The sequence below is a fragment of the Aspergillus sclerotioniger genome, assembly GCF_003184525.1.
Source record: "Aspergillus sclerotioniger CBS 115572 chromosome Unknown BO94scaffold_11, whole genome shotgun sequence".
Taxonomy (NCBI): Eukaryota; Fungi; Ascomycota; class Eurotiomycetes; order Eurotiales; family Aspergillaceae; genus Aspergillus; species Aspergillus sclerotioniger.
The window spans coordinates 304960-322727 of NW_020291001.1; the positions used below are offsets into that span (position 1 = coordinate 304960).

General features: G+C 49.7%; 7 protein-coding genes and 1 non-coding gene across 8 annotated transcripts; 3 read left to right on the forward strand and 5 right to left on the reverse strand.

The window, feature by feature from the left end:
- On the reverse strand, window positions 1–1090 carry BO94DRAFT_35869 (uncharacterized protein). The gene has a single exon (XM_025607158.1). It carries the CDS (start codon window positions 799–801, stop codon window positions 250–252), a length of 552 nt encoding a protein of 183 aa, XP_025468357.1. The 5' UTR covers window positions 802–1090; the 3' UTR covers window positions 1–249.
- Window positions 1091–2911: 1821 nt separating this feature from the next.
- BO94DRAFT_t139 lies at window positions 2912–3003 on the forward strand. The gene has a single exon. It is a non-coding gene; the product is annotated as a tRNA-Val (tRNA).
- A 297-nt stretch (window positions 3004–3300) lies between these two features.
- Window positions 3301–6586, reverse strand: BO94DRAFT_463843 (uncharacterized protein; the record flags this gene model as incomplete). Its single annotated transcript, XM_025608039.1, has 5 exons — window positions 3301–4688; window positions 4743–5100; window positions 5150–5197; window positions 5412–6117; window positions 6165–6586. 5 exons carry the CDS (start codon window positions 6584–6586, stop codon window positions 3301–3303), a joined length of 2922 nt encoding a protein of 973 aa, XP_025468358.1.
- Window positions 6587–7554: 968 nt separating this feature from the next.
- BO94DRAFT_534224 (EXPERA domain-containing protein) lies at window positions 7555–9044 on the forward strand. Its single transcript, XM_025611491.1, has one exon. It carries the CDS (start codon window positions 7930–7932, stop codon window positions 8836–8838), a length of 909 nt encoding a protein of 302 aa, XP_025468359.1. The 5' UTR covers window positions 7555–7929; the 3' UTR covers window positions 8839–9044.
- Window positions 9045–9432: 388 nt separating this feature from the next.
- BO94DRAFT_623460 (uncharacterized protein) lies at window positions 9433–11577 on the reverse strand. The gene is made up of 6 exons (XM_025617155.1): window positions 11454–11577; window positions 11317–11388; window positions 10854–11261; window positions 10573–10797; window positions 10249–10526; window positions 9433–10171 (listed from the first exon to the last, which is right to left on the reverse strand). Exons 1-6 carry the CDS (start codon window positions 11546–11548, stop codon window positions 9576–9578), a joined length of 1674 nt encoding a protein of 557 aa, XP_025468360.1. The 5' UTR covers window positions 11549–11577; the 3' UTR covers window positions 9433–9575.
- A 191-nt stretch (window positions 11578–11768) lies between these two features.
- On the forward strand, window positions 11769–13662 carry BO94DRAFT_574427 (FAD-dependent oxidoreductase). Its single transcript, XM_025615019.1, has 5 exons — window positions 11769–12002; window positions 12064–12610; window positions 12668–12731; window positions 12796–13145; window positions 13197–13662. The coding sequence occupies exons 1-5, from the start codon at window positions 11843–11845 to the stop codon at window positions 13504–13506; spliced, it is 1431 nt and encodes a 476-aa protein (XP_025468361.1). The 5' UTR covers window positions 11769–11842; the 3' UTR covers window positions 13507–13662.
- On the reverse strand, window positions 13488–14726 carry BO94DRAFT_574428 (uncharacterized protein). The gene is made up of 2 exons (XM_025615020.1): window positions 13753–14726; window positions 13488–13703 (listed from the first exon to the last, which is right to left on the reverse strand). Exons 1-2 carry the CDS (start codon window positions 14248–14250, stop codon window positions 13689–13691), a joined length of 513 nt encoding a protein of 170 aa, XP_025468362.1. The 5' UTR covers window positions 14251–14726; the 3' UTR covers window positions 13488–13688.
- A 566-nt stretch (window positions 14727–15292) lies between these two features.
- BO94DRAFT_565271 (U2-type spliceosomal complex subunit CWC24) lies at window positions 15293–16478 on the reverse strand. The gene is made up of 2 exons (XM_025614485.1): window positions 15866–16478; window positions 15293–15799 (listed from the first exon to the last, which is right to left on the reverse strand). Exons 1-2 carry the CDS (start codon window positions 16447–16449, stop codon window positions 15364–15366), a joined length of 1020 nt encoding a protein of 339 aa, XP_025468363.1. The 5' UTR covers window positions 16450–16478; the 3' UTR covers window positions 15293–15363.
- Window positions 16479–17768: the final 1290 nt, after the last annotated feature.

A 17768-nucleotide genomic window follows, 5' to 3' on the forward strand; every position in this document is an offset into this window, starting at 1 on the left:
GGAATTATGCTGCGACAAGTCCGGGTCATAAGACCGTCTTTTCATTATTTCTGTCTTGCATATAGACTACTGTTGATGCTAATAACGTCAAATCAGACCTGCAACCGCCATACAAAGATGCCGCCACATGCAAGATGTCCCGTCAACGCCTGAAAGCAACCCTCGCGATGCAATGAATACCAACCCAGAGAACAAGCTGTGCGGAGATAACCGGAGAAACAACACAGTCTAACTGATAGAATCCATAGACTATTCCTCTTCAAGTGGCCACAAACTCGCGCTCGGCCTTTTCCAAGCCCGAGGCTGCTCCGAATGGCATCGTCGGTGATATCGTTCAACTGACAGGTATCTAGTTCCGGTTTCGGAACCAGAAACCCTCCCTCTTCCAGGCATCGGCGCTGGGACCGGCGTAACAGGAGCTCCCTGCGGTATCCAGTATGAAACCAGCACGCTCTCCCCAGCAGTGGTCGTCGTAGGCAACACAAAGAGAGATCGCGCCTTATCCAACGGCGGACGGATCATTTTCCGAAGTGACCCCGTTCCCGACCCAGCACCCGGGCTCGCTACCCCAGGAGTGGTGGATTCCCATGGGGCAAACCATCGTCGATGGGGCCGTGCAGTGTTGGAACGAACGATGCCCGCAGAAGCGGCATCATCGTCAAGCAAATCCTCCGATCCCACTGGTGTCAAGAACTGTTGTTCGGGGATAACCAACGGCAGATTTCGTCGTTCACGCAGCTGCGTCCCAGGACCGCAGTATGGCCAAGAGTGGCGTCGTCGGTGGTGGACCAAGTGTGGCATATCAACAGACAATAGCTCTAACAGTGAGACAACCTTATCAGTAAGACCACCACGGATAAGACAGATTATAAAAGCGATGAATACCCACAAACCAACCAGCCAGGTAGGTAACGACCAAATACCCAGCTTAATACTGTAATTCAAACCCTCCTCGACAAGAAATCCCAAGGCTCACCAACAAGGCAAGCACTAATCATAGTACAGTAAAAGATAACACCTCTCAACAATCCCCTCGCACCGATAACAGTCCCATTTTAAGCCCCCAGCCTGTTGCATAGGTCATAAGGTCGGCACGTGCGAGCCTCGCACACGAGAACACTGGGGGAGAGATCACCCGGGCGATTCCAATCCGGGGCCCTGAAGAATAGGTAGATGATTCGAGCATCATCACTGGTCACCCGCTGCTGCGCCTTGAATTGAGTCACAGAGATGAATAGGCAATAGGCCAAATACGTGAGTAATAATACCAGGTACTAAGTGGCGAAGCCAGCAATAGAACTAGAACTAGAAATATGTCGCTTTGAAATCAAGTCCGAGAGCGCCTGCGCTTGTTGAAGAAAGAAAGCTATCTACCTACCTACCTGCTTGATGGCGGGTTGGTTATGCAACGCGGTCGGACCTGTTCGTGCGGATCCCCGGCATGATCGAGCGAGCGGGGTACAAAGTGACATGACATGACATGTCTGATGGTATTCTGCCCTCCGGCGGATGATGTGCAGGTCCTCTTTTCATCACAAGCTTGGGGATGCTGATGGGGAAGGAGTGCTTTTTTCATGCACAAGAGGCGATCAGTGCAGATATCATTTCATCATATCATTTGGAGGGAGATGTTGCATGTTGTGGTTGCATTGAAGTGGTTGATGAGGGGTTGTCATGTGATGCGGTGATGTTCGTTGCTTCATCCAACCTTCTTGGATAAGCTTCATACTGCAATCAATATCGGGCATCAGACAGAGATATACTTTATTTTCTCACAAATCTGAGGTCTGCTCGCTGCCGTTATGAATCTAGAGTCCGATATCTTTGTTTTACATGCATGGGTACTATCGATCTACATGCAATCATCTACACCTGAGACTCACAGAACGTAGTATTCCCGTCTACTATCCTCATTTATCTCCTATCAATAGTACTTTCCTTAAAACCTGCTTCTCTTATTACTCGAGTATCTACAAGACTGCAACACCGACCTAGGAACCATCGATGGCGATGATACTCAACAAATAGAGCGAAACGAGCTCATTATACTCGTCCACTTATGGAAATGGCCTAATACAGTCATAGATCTTTTCATTTTGACAGAGAATACGCATCTCCGTTCTAAATCGACCATTCCATGCTTCAACCGAGGCTCAGACGCCATAATATGGGCAATGTGTGCGCGAGGACATGGATGAAGAAGAAGGGAAAGGAGAGCCAAAGAAGAGAGAGGGGGGGGTTATACTCAAAGTACCCGACTTCTGCCTCAGGACTATCATCGCGCATAATACCGAATCAAGACTAGAGAGACTGGGTTGTACAGCCAGGTAGAGTTATTTCTTCCCATCATGTCAGAGACGGAGAATAGGGGCGTCTAAGTTTAGAAGACTGGATACCTAACAACATTCACAGCTCAGTGACAGGAAAGTATCGACCTACCTGCTTACCCCTCTTCAGTTACAATAGATGATAAACTACTCGAAGCAATGCCTCATCGACGAGAGATAATTTTAACGGACATATGTGGATTCAATAGTATTGAGTTTCCGGATGCTAGGTCTACATTCTTGTACACAACCACGTACATAAATGAACACGCTGAGATCAACAGGCGAACAGAAAATGATATTTGACGTGTGCTGCAGACATAGTGGTTTTAGGGCCGGATCAAGGCCACGGTCAGGGTCTATCATGGGGTTTATGGCCAGTCAGTATCGAAACCAGGTCCCCTGTGAAATAGAATCAGGGAAGGATTCAGATATGACTTGATCTTTTGCGAATTAAAGCAAGGCCGTCCGAGCCTCGTGAAAGCCCGCTGGGTATGTCACACATCCCCCCTGATTTACATGTCATGGGGATTGATTCTTTAGCCTCTAGATGAGGCAATGTCTTGCCAAATGTTCCAATTACTAGTCACGTGGTCTAATGGTTATGATTTCTCGTTCACATCGAATATCCTTCGAGGCGCCGAGAAGGTTCCCGGTTCGATCCCGGGCGTGACTACTCTTTTTATTCCATATTCTGAGGAAGTCATTTACTGTCTTTGTTCTTTTGTTGATACATCTCTTTCAGTTTCTGGTATAGATGTAGTGTCACTGTTTCATTGGACGGTCTGATGATATCTTCCAAGTGCAAGTGGGTATGATCCATGGTTTCATCAACTTCTTGTGGGGACAGGCCCGCACGGGGTATCTTTGGCGCTCTGATAGACTTATCTGATGACCTTCAAGTACTACTTCAGATGCGAGCCTGTAATCGCTGAGACAAAATCTTCCTGGTCTGACAGTGTCTATGTCAGTCTCAAATCATCACATAAGATTCATGTATAAACATACATTTCTGGTTGGGAAACATGATCGTGATCGGCCCAACTTTGTGCTCCTTGCTCGGGTTCTTGGCAGCCCCTGCTGCTATCTTGGACATATTGAGGATCATTCCCCGAGAATAGCTGCTCGGGGGGAAGCTAACAAGATTACCGACCCGCGATAGTTCAGACGACGGTATGGTCATCGTGAGCCACCGGTCCGTGACCTGGTCGCTCCAACGGGCAGCAAGACGAAGGGCTTCCGAATCTCGCCATAGTTGCACCTGTGAGTCGCCTTTGACAGACTTCCTGCGACCCAGTAGTAACTTTCCTTTCGTCATAAGGGAGGTAGTCCGTCTGGAGTATATTAGCTCGTGCGATGGTGCGAGTGAGGTCATGAAAGCCCGCAGAATGTGCTCCTCGTTGAACTCCACGACCATTTCTCTGAACTCCTTTTCGCAGTGAGAGAAGAACACTCGCTGGTCCGCGCGATATAACTGGTCAACGTGTGATGAGATATAATTTGCATAAAGTGAATGAGGGAATTTGACCCGGAGAGTGGAATTATCATAAACGTAGTCCATGTCCCGGACAAGGTAGTGTAGACTGCTTTGCTTCCACTCCCCGCGAGTTCGACATAGCATCACTGCCTTGTAACGTTTCCCTTCCAGTGCGGAATCGACAACGTCGTAGACTTGGCCCGAGCTTTTGATCTGAGACCAGGCGAAGACGGGCTCTGTACTCCGGCCTAGAACGGCCTTCTCTAACCTATCTGCCTGCTCCGGGTAGCGAAATTGAATACCAATCCCTAAGTTAGGATTGCTGCCGTCGTAGACGTAGGAGTAAAGGGGGTGGTAGTTCCCGTCTGTCTTGCTTGACCTCTCCTGACCGGTGTCTGACCATTTCAGCAGCATAAAGCCCGAAGCCTGGGTGCGACTGACCTGCACATGACTCAGTGGCATGAAAAATTCCAGAATTTGCCCGCTATTCTCGGGTGTTGAAGAGCAGATAACTATGCGCCGAACAGAGCACCATGCCTCCTTGAAGGACCTTTCTAGGATGCGCACCTCGCAAGACCTATGTACCGTAGGAGGACGAGTGGAAGTCATATTGGGCACCCTTAACAGCTCGAGCGACTCGGCAGAGCTTTTGAACACAACAGTCTCAGTGAATTGGTCTGACTCCAATGGTTCTCGTAACTGGACCGCGTCAAAATACGCCTTGGGCATATTGATGACTTGCATCATATCTGACAGGTATTGGAACGAGATTGACACACTCGTGGTGTCAAACCTCAGTGTCACAGGTTCTGCTATCCTTGTAGGGAGGCGGTCAAGAGTCAAACCTGAGACCTGAGTCAACTGATCCAGATCTCTCGGTGTTACTAGATAATGAGCCCTATTAGTCGATACTTAGTAAAGTCATTTGGAAGACCTACAGTCCCTCTGAAGACAAAAAGTGCCGTACTGGTTGCAGATCGTAATTTTGGGCTCACTTTCCCCATACCTGGTGGACAACAGGAGCATATATGGAGCCCCTCTGGTTCGCATACGGAGCTTCTTGCTCCCGATACCTGCATTCACAAAAGTCCGAAAAAGCACTTGTTCATCTTCATTGCCGGCGTCCTCCATCTCCACTGTTATATAACAGATATTTCCCGGGCTAGAAGGTTGACCTTCACTGCCTGTTATCTCTTCAGGTTGTACGGGCTCCCAAATGTCGAGGCTTTGTGAGTGAGTGGTAGCGTAGTCAGGAATATCAACAGTACTAAATTGAGCAAAGTCTGCTTTAATGCCCTTTAAAGCATTAGCCCGAGTTGAGCAGAAGACGTTTGGTTTCGCTTACTTCTGACAAATCTGAAATTAACTTCTTGTTCTCGTCTTCCGACAGCGTCTGTGGGCTTTCCATCCGCAAGACAATGTCATATAAGATGTAGGAAGCCTTCAGGAGGTCCACATACGCCTGATGACTTGCGGTACATGACAGTGTAGACGGGCTCGCGCTGCCTCTGTGACTTGCAAGGCTTGGCATTTCGCTATTGGCAAGGGATGTCCTTGCCTTTGGGAAGGTCAGCAATGGCGGTGACTAAAAGAGTGGGAATGTATACCTTTAGAAGCCACCATATTGCAACTAACAGCCAACCTTTCGTCGTAAGATGTTGGGGGCGCTCTTGTTTATGGGCCAGATTACCAAATTTAACGAGGAGCTCAGCATCAGGCTGGTGAAATCTATCCCGTGGTTCAAATCGCAGCGATTTGAGGAGCTGCTCCCGCAATTGACGTTGATGGAGGTCTTGAATGGCATCAGCCCCTGGATGACCCGTGCTACCCCACAGAGTTGACTCGCCTGGTTTGATTGAGTTGGACCGCTGAATCTGTCGCTGATGTTGTGCACTCGAAATTCCAGACCCGGGGCCCCGAGACCAAACCACTTCTTTTTCGATTGAATATGCATCCGAAGCTATCATGTGTAGGGGGCCAAAGCTTGCCGTAGCTGGGGTACTAGGTGAGGTGCGTGTGGCAGCTGTGAAAATAGACCCATCGGAGTGCCCGGATACAAAAGATTCGGAAGACGCGGAAACCCGAGTGTGATCTCCTGGTATGTGTTGTGCATTGGTGCGGGCAGTATTTGAACTGGCGAGTTCCGTTCCATCCAACTCTGGCATAATATGTGCATTGTGGGGGCGAAGTACGGGTATTGAAAATGAGATAGGCGAGACTTCATCTTGCATCTGCAAAGACGACGGAGTCGGGGGAGGTATGTCTTTCCCTGAAGCTTTCGTCGCGGAGCTTTCAGTCCTTTCTAGGGATGAGCTAAATAATGAGACTGGGTCATTCTAATAAGCGTCTTGAGTACTCACTGGCTAATCGAACCCCCACACAAGCCCAGATGGCATGTATGGGCCACTATTTTGGAATTCAGTTCGTCAATGAATCCTTGCTGTGTCATCCAGTCTAATGTCTGCCATAACTGCTTCCCGGTTCCGGCATTCAAAGACCGATACAGTTCGACTACCTCCCTAAGTTGCTGCAAGGTGACAGAGCACGATTTCAGGCATCGCTGCAGGATAAGTCTGCGCTCTTCATCTTCCCCGATCTCTGAGTTCTTCGAGGTAGCATCGTCTCCCAAATTCTGAAAAATGCCATTCAGGGATTCCAGACTAGCCACAAGCTGCCTGAAGCCGCCCGGGGCATCCCCAGAGATAGAATTGCAAGTGTAATATAGGTCCCATGCCATCTTTCTGAGCTCCGAAATATCCACATTGTCGAGATTAGAAGCCATGTTGACAGTTATCCAGTGCGTAACAGTTATCGGACATGAATGAGGTAGGTTTTGATGAACTTCGAAAAGAGGTGTAGGGAGCGAGTAAGCTTTCCCCGAGTGTCATATTCGAGCCAATGCCCGACGAGCAGTTGCCAAAGGCAAGATACCGGCGTCAAGAAAGCTGGAACACCCTCGAGAAGCTGGAAGGTGTAATATGTAGCCGAGCCTGTGTATATTTAGGACTCCGTACCTTGTGAACAAGGAAGCCAAGTAGAACTAGGCGATGAAAGGCAAGGAAAAGAGGAGATAATGGAGATCCATGTGAGCCTCTTCGATATTTGACTTTAGCGAAAGCTCAATAGTATCAGCAAAGCCACAGCGCTGGTGTCGAGTACACCAACGGCCTTGCTCGCACAAGATCGGCAATGCAGTCAACACACGGAAACCCACGAGGCGTAGCACGACATGGCGCGCCACGAATGGTCAATGCCACGCCTGCTCGCTAAACAGAGTTTTGACCGACTACAAATCACAGCCTTAGGAAGAGGTGGTGTGTCTGAAAAAGGCTGGACTTCGTGATCATTCAAGGATTCGACTCAAGACAAAGCTCTAGATTGTGGCCAGTGACCGATGGTTGGCTGACGAAGGAGGCCGTTTTCTTTCAGATCGCGCCATGAGAGACAAAGAGGCGAGTGTCACTATACCCCGGCCATTGCATTGCGTTCATTCTGTTGAACTCGCGCCTGTTACACGCGGTGATACATGAAGACCTACAAGTCTATAGCAATCAGCATGATTGTGTCTCATCAATATCCCCACCCACATGGTTCTTGATGCACCGTCGTCGGATCCGAGGCCGGCTCCGTGCTCGAGATTGCACTTGGCACTAGCATCCGTGGGCAGATCCCACCCGCCGGTGCGGGGATTTAGTGCATCGTTCTTTTTTTCATTCTCCGGGTCGAGTCCGGAAGGCACTCGTCGCCTGTGCGATTCCGGCATAGGACTTCCATCTCTTCATGAAAGAACAGGTCCAACTGATGCCCCCCATGAAGATGAGGATGGCTCTTCATGAATGAAAGAGGATGATAAAGAGGCGGCGACTGTCAGTTGTCAGTTGTCAGTTGTCCGCCGAAGAGAAACCGCGACAAAGAAACAGTGGGGCCTGCCAACCCAAACAGGCAAAGCGATGGCATGCCTCAGGCCGGGAAGCGACCCACGCGTTTCAGGGGCTCAAAATAGCCAGCATCAATGATAAATGAAAAATAAGAATAGTATCTCGAACAACCGTTCATTGTTGTTGAAGCGGTGCCCACGACGCCAGCAATTGTCCTTCATTGTCAATCAACGCTTTCACCCCCATCATGGCATTTAAAGACTCGTTCGAGTCCCTATGGGCGGCCTCGAGCGTCCATTACGACAACGCGCTCCAATTCCTCAAAACTCTCGCCGACCAAAATAGTACCGCAGTCACCACGGAAAACACCACGCTAGTCGAGAGCCAGATTGGCCGGTCCAATCTCCCCGAATTGTCTACCATGCCATTCTCGATCGACCTCCAAACGGTCTTTTCCTTTCTCTTTGTGGCGGTTCTCCTCGTGGCCGCATATGCCTTCACCAACCGCTGCCTCCCTGCCCGCGATCATGAGAGACGCTTTCGCCTCCTGTTCTTCTGGCACTTGATTGATGCACTCGTTCATTTCACTATGGAGGGAACCTTCCTCTTCCACTGCTTTTTCAGCTACGCCGCCATCTCCCCCAGCCAGAACCGCGAGCCCGTCTTCCTAGGCGACAAGGACCACGTCTACGGCGCCACATACTCCACCTGGCCGTCTGCCCAGTTATGGCAAGAATACGCCAAGGCAGATAGCCGCTGGGGCGGCGCCGATGCAAACATCATTTCCCTTGAATTAATCACCGTCCTGTTTGGCGGCACCGCTGCGGCGATCATCTGCACCTGGATCTACCAGGTCTCCACCGGACGCTCGAGCAAGGGCAGTGTGGGCGAGAAGAGGGGAAAGATGTGGTTTACTATGATTGCGTTGGCGACGGCCGAGCTGTACGGCGGTATCATGACGTTTATGCCGGAGTGGTTGACTGGCAGTCAGTCGTTGTCGGGAAATTGGTTTCATGTTGTGGTTTATCTGGCCTTCTTCAATCTGGTTTGGGTGTTCATCCCTGCGTGGGTGTTGTATGAGGCATGGAAAGAGTGCACGACTGTCTTTTACAGACATGGGAAAGACTCCAGCTCAAGGAAGATGACTGGTAAATGACTAGATGAACAGAATGTTCGTACTGATGATATGGCGACGCGGAGAGCTCCAGGATTCTTTGTATAAGACATGTCCGGTTGGGAGGTGCAGGCGGTAATAGCTGGGATCGGATGGATGACTAGAAAATTTCTTTTCATTTTTGTATTGATATGATTTGGTTAGCGAAGCCATTTGTTCTAATATAGCCTGTTCATATCGAATTATCCCATATCTAATATCATCTTCAATCACCCAACTTATGATAGAATTCCCCAACTAGACCAAACGAGATACTTCTCAGGTTAGTGGAACAATCCCAAGGTGAATAGGTTCCAACAAGTTATATGTGCCACAAGTATCCTTCCCCACCAAGACCCCAGATGATAACAGTAGTGAATCCGCATGAAACTCCAAACTAGTACCTTGGTAGCAGCCATTCAACCAATGACCCCCCACCGCGTAGAAAGATATCAAGCAATCGCGAGAATCCACTTCTGAGAACCAACCAATGATCGAGGCGCTTAGAGACGCGTCGACGTGGCTTGCAGGTTTATTTAATCAAGGTCCCACACTAGATAGATAACAAAGTGAATGGTGACACCTCTTATCTATCTGCTAGACTAGAACTAAATCCTGTGTTACATGCATATGCATATGTACATGACACCACAAGTGGTAGGTAACTTGGTACAAAAAACAACCCCTCTATCTATCAACAAATAAATCAAACCAAAAGCGAAATACAAAAAAAAAGACATCTACAAACTAAACAAATTCCAAATCGGTCCCATAGCAAGTAGATCCTCCATACTCACATCAGGAATCCCATCCGCTGCTGCAGCGGGGGCTGCAGCCCCCGGCTCCGACAATTGAGAATGCTCCTGACGCCATCTATCCATTGCCGCGCAGCGCATCTGATGAGCCTCTTTCCACAAGACACCCCGCTTTTTGATATGAGTGAAGATGGGCGGGATGCTGATGTTTTCGGCACGGGCGTATGAAACGGCTTCTTCGACTTTCAGGGTGAAGGTGGTGACGATGTCGTCGAAGTTGATGGTTTGTTGGGCCCATTCGCGGTCCCAGTAGCCGCTGGGGTCGTGGTGGACGAGGAGACGAGAGAGGATGGCGAGGGCGTGGCCGACTTGGGTCCAGCAGGTGTAGGGGAGTTGGAAGTAGAGGTTTGTGGGGAGGTAGAAGAGGGTGTCGAAGAAGGATCGGGTGGAGTTGAGACAGGAGCAGAGGACGTCGATTTGCGTGAGGGGGTAGTTGCTTAGGGTGGTGTTGGAGAAGTCTCGCTCGAGGGCGACGCGGTAGGTTAGGAGTTCGAGGGTGTGGTAGTGCAGGTGGAGGATTACTGTAGTGGGGAAGGGTTTAGTGGGGTGTTGGGGATGGGGGTTAGGAGTTGGGGGTTAGGAGTTGGGGGGGACATACTGGACTGTGGGGCGTCGCATATGAATGAGTCTTTGAGTCGTTGTAGTTCTCGCTGAAGCCAGCGGATGCCCATTGCAGTGGGTGCGAGGCCGACAGGAGTGTCTACCTCTTGGTATTGGACTGCGCGGTAGATTTTCTCTGCCATGTGGGCAATGCGGACAAGTTGGACTAGGTATTGGTCGCTTTCGCACTGGGCTGCTTCTTTGACGGTACGACAGCATTCGTCCGTGTAGGATGTGTATTGCATAGGCTCCCTTTCGCCGAGGCATAGTGATACGCTGTAGCGGTTAGCGTTGACAGAATGATTTCGATAGCCAAGCATACACAGTGACCAAGTAGTAGCATCCAAGGTAAGCTCTCAGTTCTTCCAATGTGCGAGAATTGCGCCCATTCCCGTCCAACCCAAAGACCTTGAGATAGGAGAACACTGTTCCAGGGATGACAGATCGGTTATCTCCGTAAAAATCAAGGTTGATAACCTGCGCTTCTAGAAGATGGAGGTAGTTGTTGATCTGCGCCGCACGCGGTGGTGGCGGTAAAATCTGGGTCCTGTCGAGGAATCAGCGCATTCTTGGACAAAAGAAACAAAAGCAAGCCACTCTTACCAGCCAACATATGCGAGAAATCCCTGGAGGAGGTCTAAGCTATGCTCCCCGTTTGCTATCATATGCTCCATCCAATAGTCCCTGGCTTTCAAAGCCTGGCCCACTTGTGCTGTGGCATCTTCACAGACAACTGCTGGAATGACCAGGTTCAGAAATGGCTTCTTATTATGCAGGTCACTGGCTCTTAGAGGAGGCGAGCGCACGATGAACGGGAAAAAGCGTGTGATTCGTTGATTGAAACTTGCGAGGATCTTCTCCACCAATTCATCTTGTGGAGAATCACCCTGGGTGATTTTGCTGGCAGGTAATGGACTATAACTGCCACCATTGAATTCCATGTACCTCTGTGAGGCTGTGAGTAGCGAGGTCACATTGTCGAGTTTTCTTTCCAATCGTCCGACATCACTGCTGCAGGGACTAGTCAGCACCCATAATGACAGTATGTACCAAAGCATAGACGTACGAAACTGTATTCTTCCTAACAGTGTGAGTTTTCGGGGCCTGCCGGATGCATTCCTTTCGCAGACGATGACATCTATTCTTGGTGTCAGTGCTTGGCATCGTGTTCGGGTGGCCGTAGGTGGCCTTATCCATGACTACCTGTGGCAAGCATCGGTCGGACCGGGATCGCAGCGGACCTTTGCCTTGGAGCACGGCCTGCAGGCTTTAAGATGTCGGGTCTCCAGAGTGGACATGTCGGACGGACCGGGACGGCGTGGAGGGGCGATGGGTGAGGTTGGGGAATTAGTAGTGGGAATGCAAGGGTGGACAGCCTGGATGACGCCGGTCGGCTTTCTCGGGATTCCGCGTCCGTGTCGGCATCATAAGCACCGATTGTATAGATGCAAGGCAACGATGCTGTTTCCCAGACATGGTACCTATAAATTTAGGTACCAGTCCTTCGATATTTCTCATGAACAAACAACAAGTTCCTCATCTGTTTTGTCAACTATAGTAGATTCAATTTGTGATTCTCATCCATCTTCACAATGACCGTGACCACCGACTGCCCCAAGCGATACCCGGCAACCGACATCTCCGTCCTGATAGTCGGGGCTGGAGTTGCAGGGCTCATGGCTGCTCTTGAGTGCTGGCGGAATGGACACAACATTAGAATCATTGAGAGATCCCCCGAGCAAGTCACTACAGGCGAGTTCCTATCCCATCGGATTCTACCTCTAAAGCAGATCACATCTAACCAAGCCACCAGGTGACTCCTTCACCATCGGTCCCAGTGCAATTCGCACACTGAACCATTGGCCCAAGATGGTCGAAGAGAATGAGAAGGTCGCACACAATCCAACTATCTCATTCCATTCCTTAGACGGAACTCGTGTCACAGCCCCGAAGCACCTCGATTACAAACAAGGTCAGGATTCGAAGAATGTGCCAGGACAGGTCCATCGCCACTGGAGACCCCAATTCCACGCTATGCTTCTGAAACAACTCTCTGCCATCGGTGTCGATGTCGAGTATGGCCACCGGGCAGTGAAATACTTCGAAGACGGCCCTACAGGGCGCGGGGGTATAGTTCTCGAGAATGGCGATCGAATGGACGCAGACATTGTTATTGCAGCTGATGGTGTCGGAAGCCGTTCGACCAGAGTGACAATGGGACGGGAGATCAAGGCACGGCCTTCCGGGGAAGCTATGTATCGGACTGCTTTCCCGGTCGAGATAGCCATGGCTGATCCGGTGGTTCGAGAGCGGTTCCCGATGGTTGAAGGCGACGAAGGGTCGATTGAGCTTTGGGTTGGGTAAGTCCTCAACCTGTCTATCAACATACTTTCATTCGCTTATTGACAGCAACAAAGTGAGCAAGTTCGCTTCTTCATCGGCAGAACCGCAGACACCATATCTTGGATCCTCTCTCACAAGGCATGTATTGTTCATCAACCATGACTCTGGATACATACGCAGGTCTAACAAATAATTCCCATAGGACTACGCAAACGCCACCGAATCATGGTCCCACAACTCCAACCCGGAAGACGTGCTCAAAATAACCGCAACCATCCCGGACTGGCCGGAGGCAGCAGACCGATTAATCCAACTCACCCCCAAGAACCGCCTCCTGCATTTCCGCGTGATGTGGCGCGACCCCCAACCATCGTGGGTTTCACCTGCAGGACGTATCGTGCAGATCGGCGATGCCGCACACACATACGTTCCTGCATCTGGCAACGGTGCTACGCAGGGGATCGAAGATGCCGTATCGCTAGCTACCTGTTTGCGGATGGCAGGGAAGACGGACGAGATTCCTTGGGCATTGAGGATTCATAATAGACTACGGTATATCTCTTCCCCCAACCTCCCGTGGCTGATAACTGATGATGACGTTAGCTTTGTGCGAGTATCCTGTCTCCAGAAGCTAGGACTCATCAACCAGAAGGGTTACTCTCAGGCTCTTTCTAAGGGTGACCATACACCCAAGGGGATTCAGTATCTGACGGCAGAGTGGATCTGGGGACACAATCCAGAGACATATGCCGAGGAACATTATAACAAGGTGCTGGATCATCTACAGCAGGGAACCCGGTTCCAGGATACGAATATCCCTCCCGGGCACGTCTATCGGGATTGGACTATTGATGAGATATTGAGTCAACTGGAAAGGGGGGAGGAAATTGAATTGAATGGAGACTGGGAGTAGGTCGATACATATTATGGGTGGAATTTGTATACCAGAGGCATATTTGTTTATATGGATGGTATTGGCTTGTTTTGATTGATATAAACATGCTAACAATGTAATGAAATTGGGAATCATGTACAAGAAACCTCAAATAGTTGGTATATAAAGCAAATCACTTCCAAAATGTCGAAATTCGTTGTTTACCACCGGCGGTACTGTTCAATCGTCAGTAAGAATAGAATAATGACAATGGGTCTAACATACCTCAGGGGGTCCATGGGGTCCAGGGGGTCCAGGGGGTGGAGGACCGGGAGGACCAGGGCGGTCCCAGGGCTCCCTAGGAGGTGGAGGGCCAGGAGGGCCTCCCGGACGATCCCAGGGGTCTCTAGGAGGTCCAGGAGGAGGGCCTGGAGGACCACCAGGACGGTCCCAGGGATCCCTGGGGCCAGGCGGGGGAGGACCATGAGGACCAGGGCGATCCCAAGGGTCTCTTGGTCCCGGAGGAGGAGGGCCTGGAGGACCACCGGGGCGATCCCATGGATCTCTAGGAGGTCCAGGAGGAGGGGGCCCAGGGGGACCGGGGCGGTCCCAGGGATCTCTAGGCCCGGGAGGAGGACCCGGAGGGTGATGAGGGCCAGGTGGCGGAGGACCAGGAGGACCAGGAGGGTGATTCCAAGGCTCACCGGGGCGTGGAGGAGGGGGTCCTTGAGGACCGGAAGGAGGGGGAGGGTTATGGTGGTGGTGGTGTGAGAAGAGACCCATTGTGAATCGGTATGAGGATAGATGTCTGGGATAACGAATATCCAGGGGGGAGGTGAATTAGAGGTCTTAAATAACCATGTTGCTGGACGGCGGAGTGGAGCCAGCCAAAGTGCCACAGTAGGCAGCGCCTTTCCTCAAGCATCAGTGGGACAAACTTAGGCACAAATGACATCGTGGTTGACGGGGCTTTTGTGGCTTGGAGGCGCCTCCATATTCAACCCCCCGCTGGACCGCTATATTCGGCCCCATTATTCGGGGGACAGAACAATGTTGCCTATCAGGGGCTTCGGTTGAACAGGTTGCAAGTTAAATCCGAGGTCAGACTTGGATGGTCCGTCTAGTCCCATCTTTAGAGTTCGTGTTGTCCATATTTTGGTACGCGGTTCCTGACAATCCTGGCATGATGTGCTTGTAAGGAATGAAATGTGTTTGTGGTCTGCGCATTTCGTCAATAATGGCGAAAGGGTCGCAGGTTCTTTCACTGTCAGACAGTCTTTATCAAGGACGACATCTGATATTATTCCAAGGCAACAAGTGGCCGCATGTCGGCCGGCATGTCCACGAGAGTGTTTAGGGCACGGCTAGCGCCTCCAAGTGGAGCGAAGCATACGTATTGCCCCCCCACAATCGACTCAGCCTTGGCCTTTGGGGAGCTGAATCATGATCGTCGCATTCCATGTTGTTCGAGAAGACGCAAAGTCTTAAGCCACATCATCGCTATCTAGGTAGTACGCTGGCACATCACTGATCTTGATGCCGGTTGATGCAGATAATCCGCAGACAGCCACATCCTTGTGGTTCGAACAGGATGATCAATCTCCGGGTATGAATTTATCCCGCTTCCTCAGCCTTTTCTTCAGAGTCCACTAAACTCAAGACCTGTCTACATAACCCGTGTTTTATCGAAGCTTGTGATTGTTTCAGGAAGGGCGGAGCTATCTCCTTCACAACCATGAATGATCCGCCCGAAGTGGCAAGTGTACAGTGTCATGAGTTTTAAGCACATGAAAGCAGTTTTACGAAGATACAGAGTATATGCATGATAGTGGCAGTTTGCATGACCAGGCGCTACCATATCCTAAATACTGCTGACGTATATACTATACATACACCCTATTCTTCGTCTTCATCTTCTTCGTCGCTCACTTCCTCACCAGCTTCAATAGCTTCTTGTCTTCTCTTAGCCGCTAGCTCCCTCTTTCTGTCCAGAAGCTTTTTCAGCCTCTTGGCTGTACTGAACAAGCCATTCGTCGCCGATCCACAAGCCGCACAGCTGGGATCCTTTCGGTATCGTTGCAGCGCACATTGCTCACAGAAATAGTGGCCGCATTTTGTAACGATAGGTTCTCTGTATGGTCCTTTGCAGATGAAACAGGCAAACGGTATATCTTCCAGCATAGACTCCTCGTCATCGTCCTTATTCTCCACCCTAGTACGGTCGGCACTCGCCACCACCGTTCCCTTCAATTGTTTGCCTTTGGTAACGTTCTCCCATTCTCGGTCGAGTTCCCAACCCTGTTTGTAGTCGCTTCTGTCGTGGAGGAATTTACTATACACAGTAATGTTAGCATGGTTCAAGTGGCAAATTTTCCTGCCACGAGGAGCAGACACTTACCAATTATCACCAAAACCACAAAACCCAGTCTGCTTGTAATCCTTGCAAACATCTGGCGAGTAATCCGTCACCGTGATGGTGCGAATATTTGTCGCCGCCTTGATCGGCCCGAATGACCTGTTTGGCGCATTCGGATTCTTCTTGATAAAAGAAGTCTGATTGGCAAGCCCCTTGTAAGTGCCATCAGGCATTTGCAGATCATTCGAGGCATCTTGAGGTTTCGATGATCGCCCGTTCTTCGCATCCTCGTCGAACCAGTCGACATGTTTTGTGGCGTCGTTCGTATCCGCAATCTGGACCTTGCGGTCACCCGTGGCGGTGGCGGCAGGTTCCCGAACGACAGGCTTGGTATTCGCAGATGAGGCGGAAACTATCCCAGCGCCCTTGTTCTTCCTGCGCTTTATTCTGTGGCCCGACTCATCTTCCGAGGAGGAGAAGTCGGAAGAATCGTCGTCTTGCGATGTGGCGGGTGCCGCGGGCCGTTTGCGGATGTTCTGACTCGCTTTCGCGCCGCGCTTTTTAAATGTGATCACCGGAGGTTGGGGGTCTGCAGCTGCAGCTGTATCGTTCGTTGTCTCTGTCATTGTGAAGTGTGCGACGGGGTATCTTGGGATGTGGTTGTCAGTTGAGAAATGACCGAAGACACGCGATAAACGTGCTGCTAGCCAGTCATGTGATGATAAGGCATTGATCGGTTCCACGTGATGGGTGTACTGTGTAACGTAAACCACAAGCGAGCCGCGAATCTGAGCGAGCCGCGGATTTGTATTCCCATACAAATCTGCACTTTTTAACTTGGAGTATCTCAGCCATTTCTATATCACAGAGAATATTATTAAAAACTAGGATTATATGAAACTGTTTAATGATAATATACTGAATTATAATCTATTCTTTGGATTAATTATCCAGGTATTATAAATTACACTGTATCATAAAGCTGCTCATGTATTTGAGACTCCCATAGGTTTCTTTGCCATATAAAAAAGAATAGTATACTACTTATCTATATAATACTTTAGGTCTTTAATATATTTTCTTATAATAGAGGTATGGCTGAGATACTCCAAGTTAAAAAGTGCGGATTTGTATGGGAATACAAATCCGCGGCTCGCTCAGATTCGCGGCTCGCTTGTGGTTTACGTTAACGTAATCCACAAGCGAGTGGGCCGGCGCGCGCGTTATTCTCGCGTTCTTCAACTTGAAGCTATTCAACCACCAACAACTCCACCAGACATGCCTCAATCATCAAAATCTTTGGTGGAACAAGAAGGCCATATCTGCCTAGCTGTTGAGACTATTCAAAGTGACAGAATTTCACATATAAACAAAGCTGCAAGCGCTTACAATATTCCGCGTTCAACTCTGCAACAACATATTAAAGAAGTCAAATCACGTTCAGATATACGTGTCAAGTCTATGAAACTGACTCTTCTTGAAAAAGAGGCTTTAAAGGACTGGATACTCTCACTTGTTAAGCGTGGACTTCATCCTCAGCCATCATATATTCAGAATATGGCATCTATTCTTTTTCAAAAACGTGCCTCGAATTCCGCAGTCTCTGTCAGCGAAAACTGGGTATACAACTTTATTAAGCGTATACCGGCTTTAAAGAGTCAATTCTCTCGAAGATATCATATCCAACGTGCGAAATATGAAGATTCCAAGCTCTTGGATGAGTGGTTCAATCAGGTTAAAGCCATAAGAAAGGAATACAGTATTCTCAATGAAGACATCTGGAACTTTGATAGAACAAGCTTCACCATAAATATAGTGACTACAGCGCGTGTAATCACAAGATCTGACTGTATAAACAAGCCATTTCTTATACAGCCTGGCAACCGCGAATGGGTGACCTCAATTAAGTATATCAACACCACCGGTGTGGTGTTGGCGCCGTACT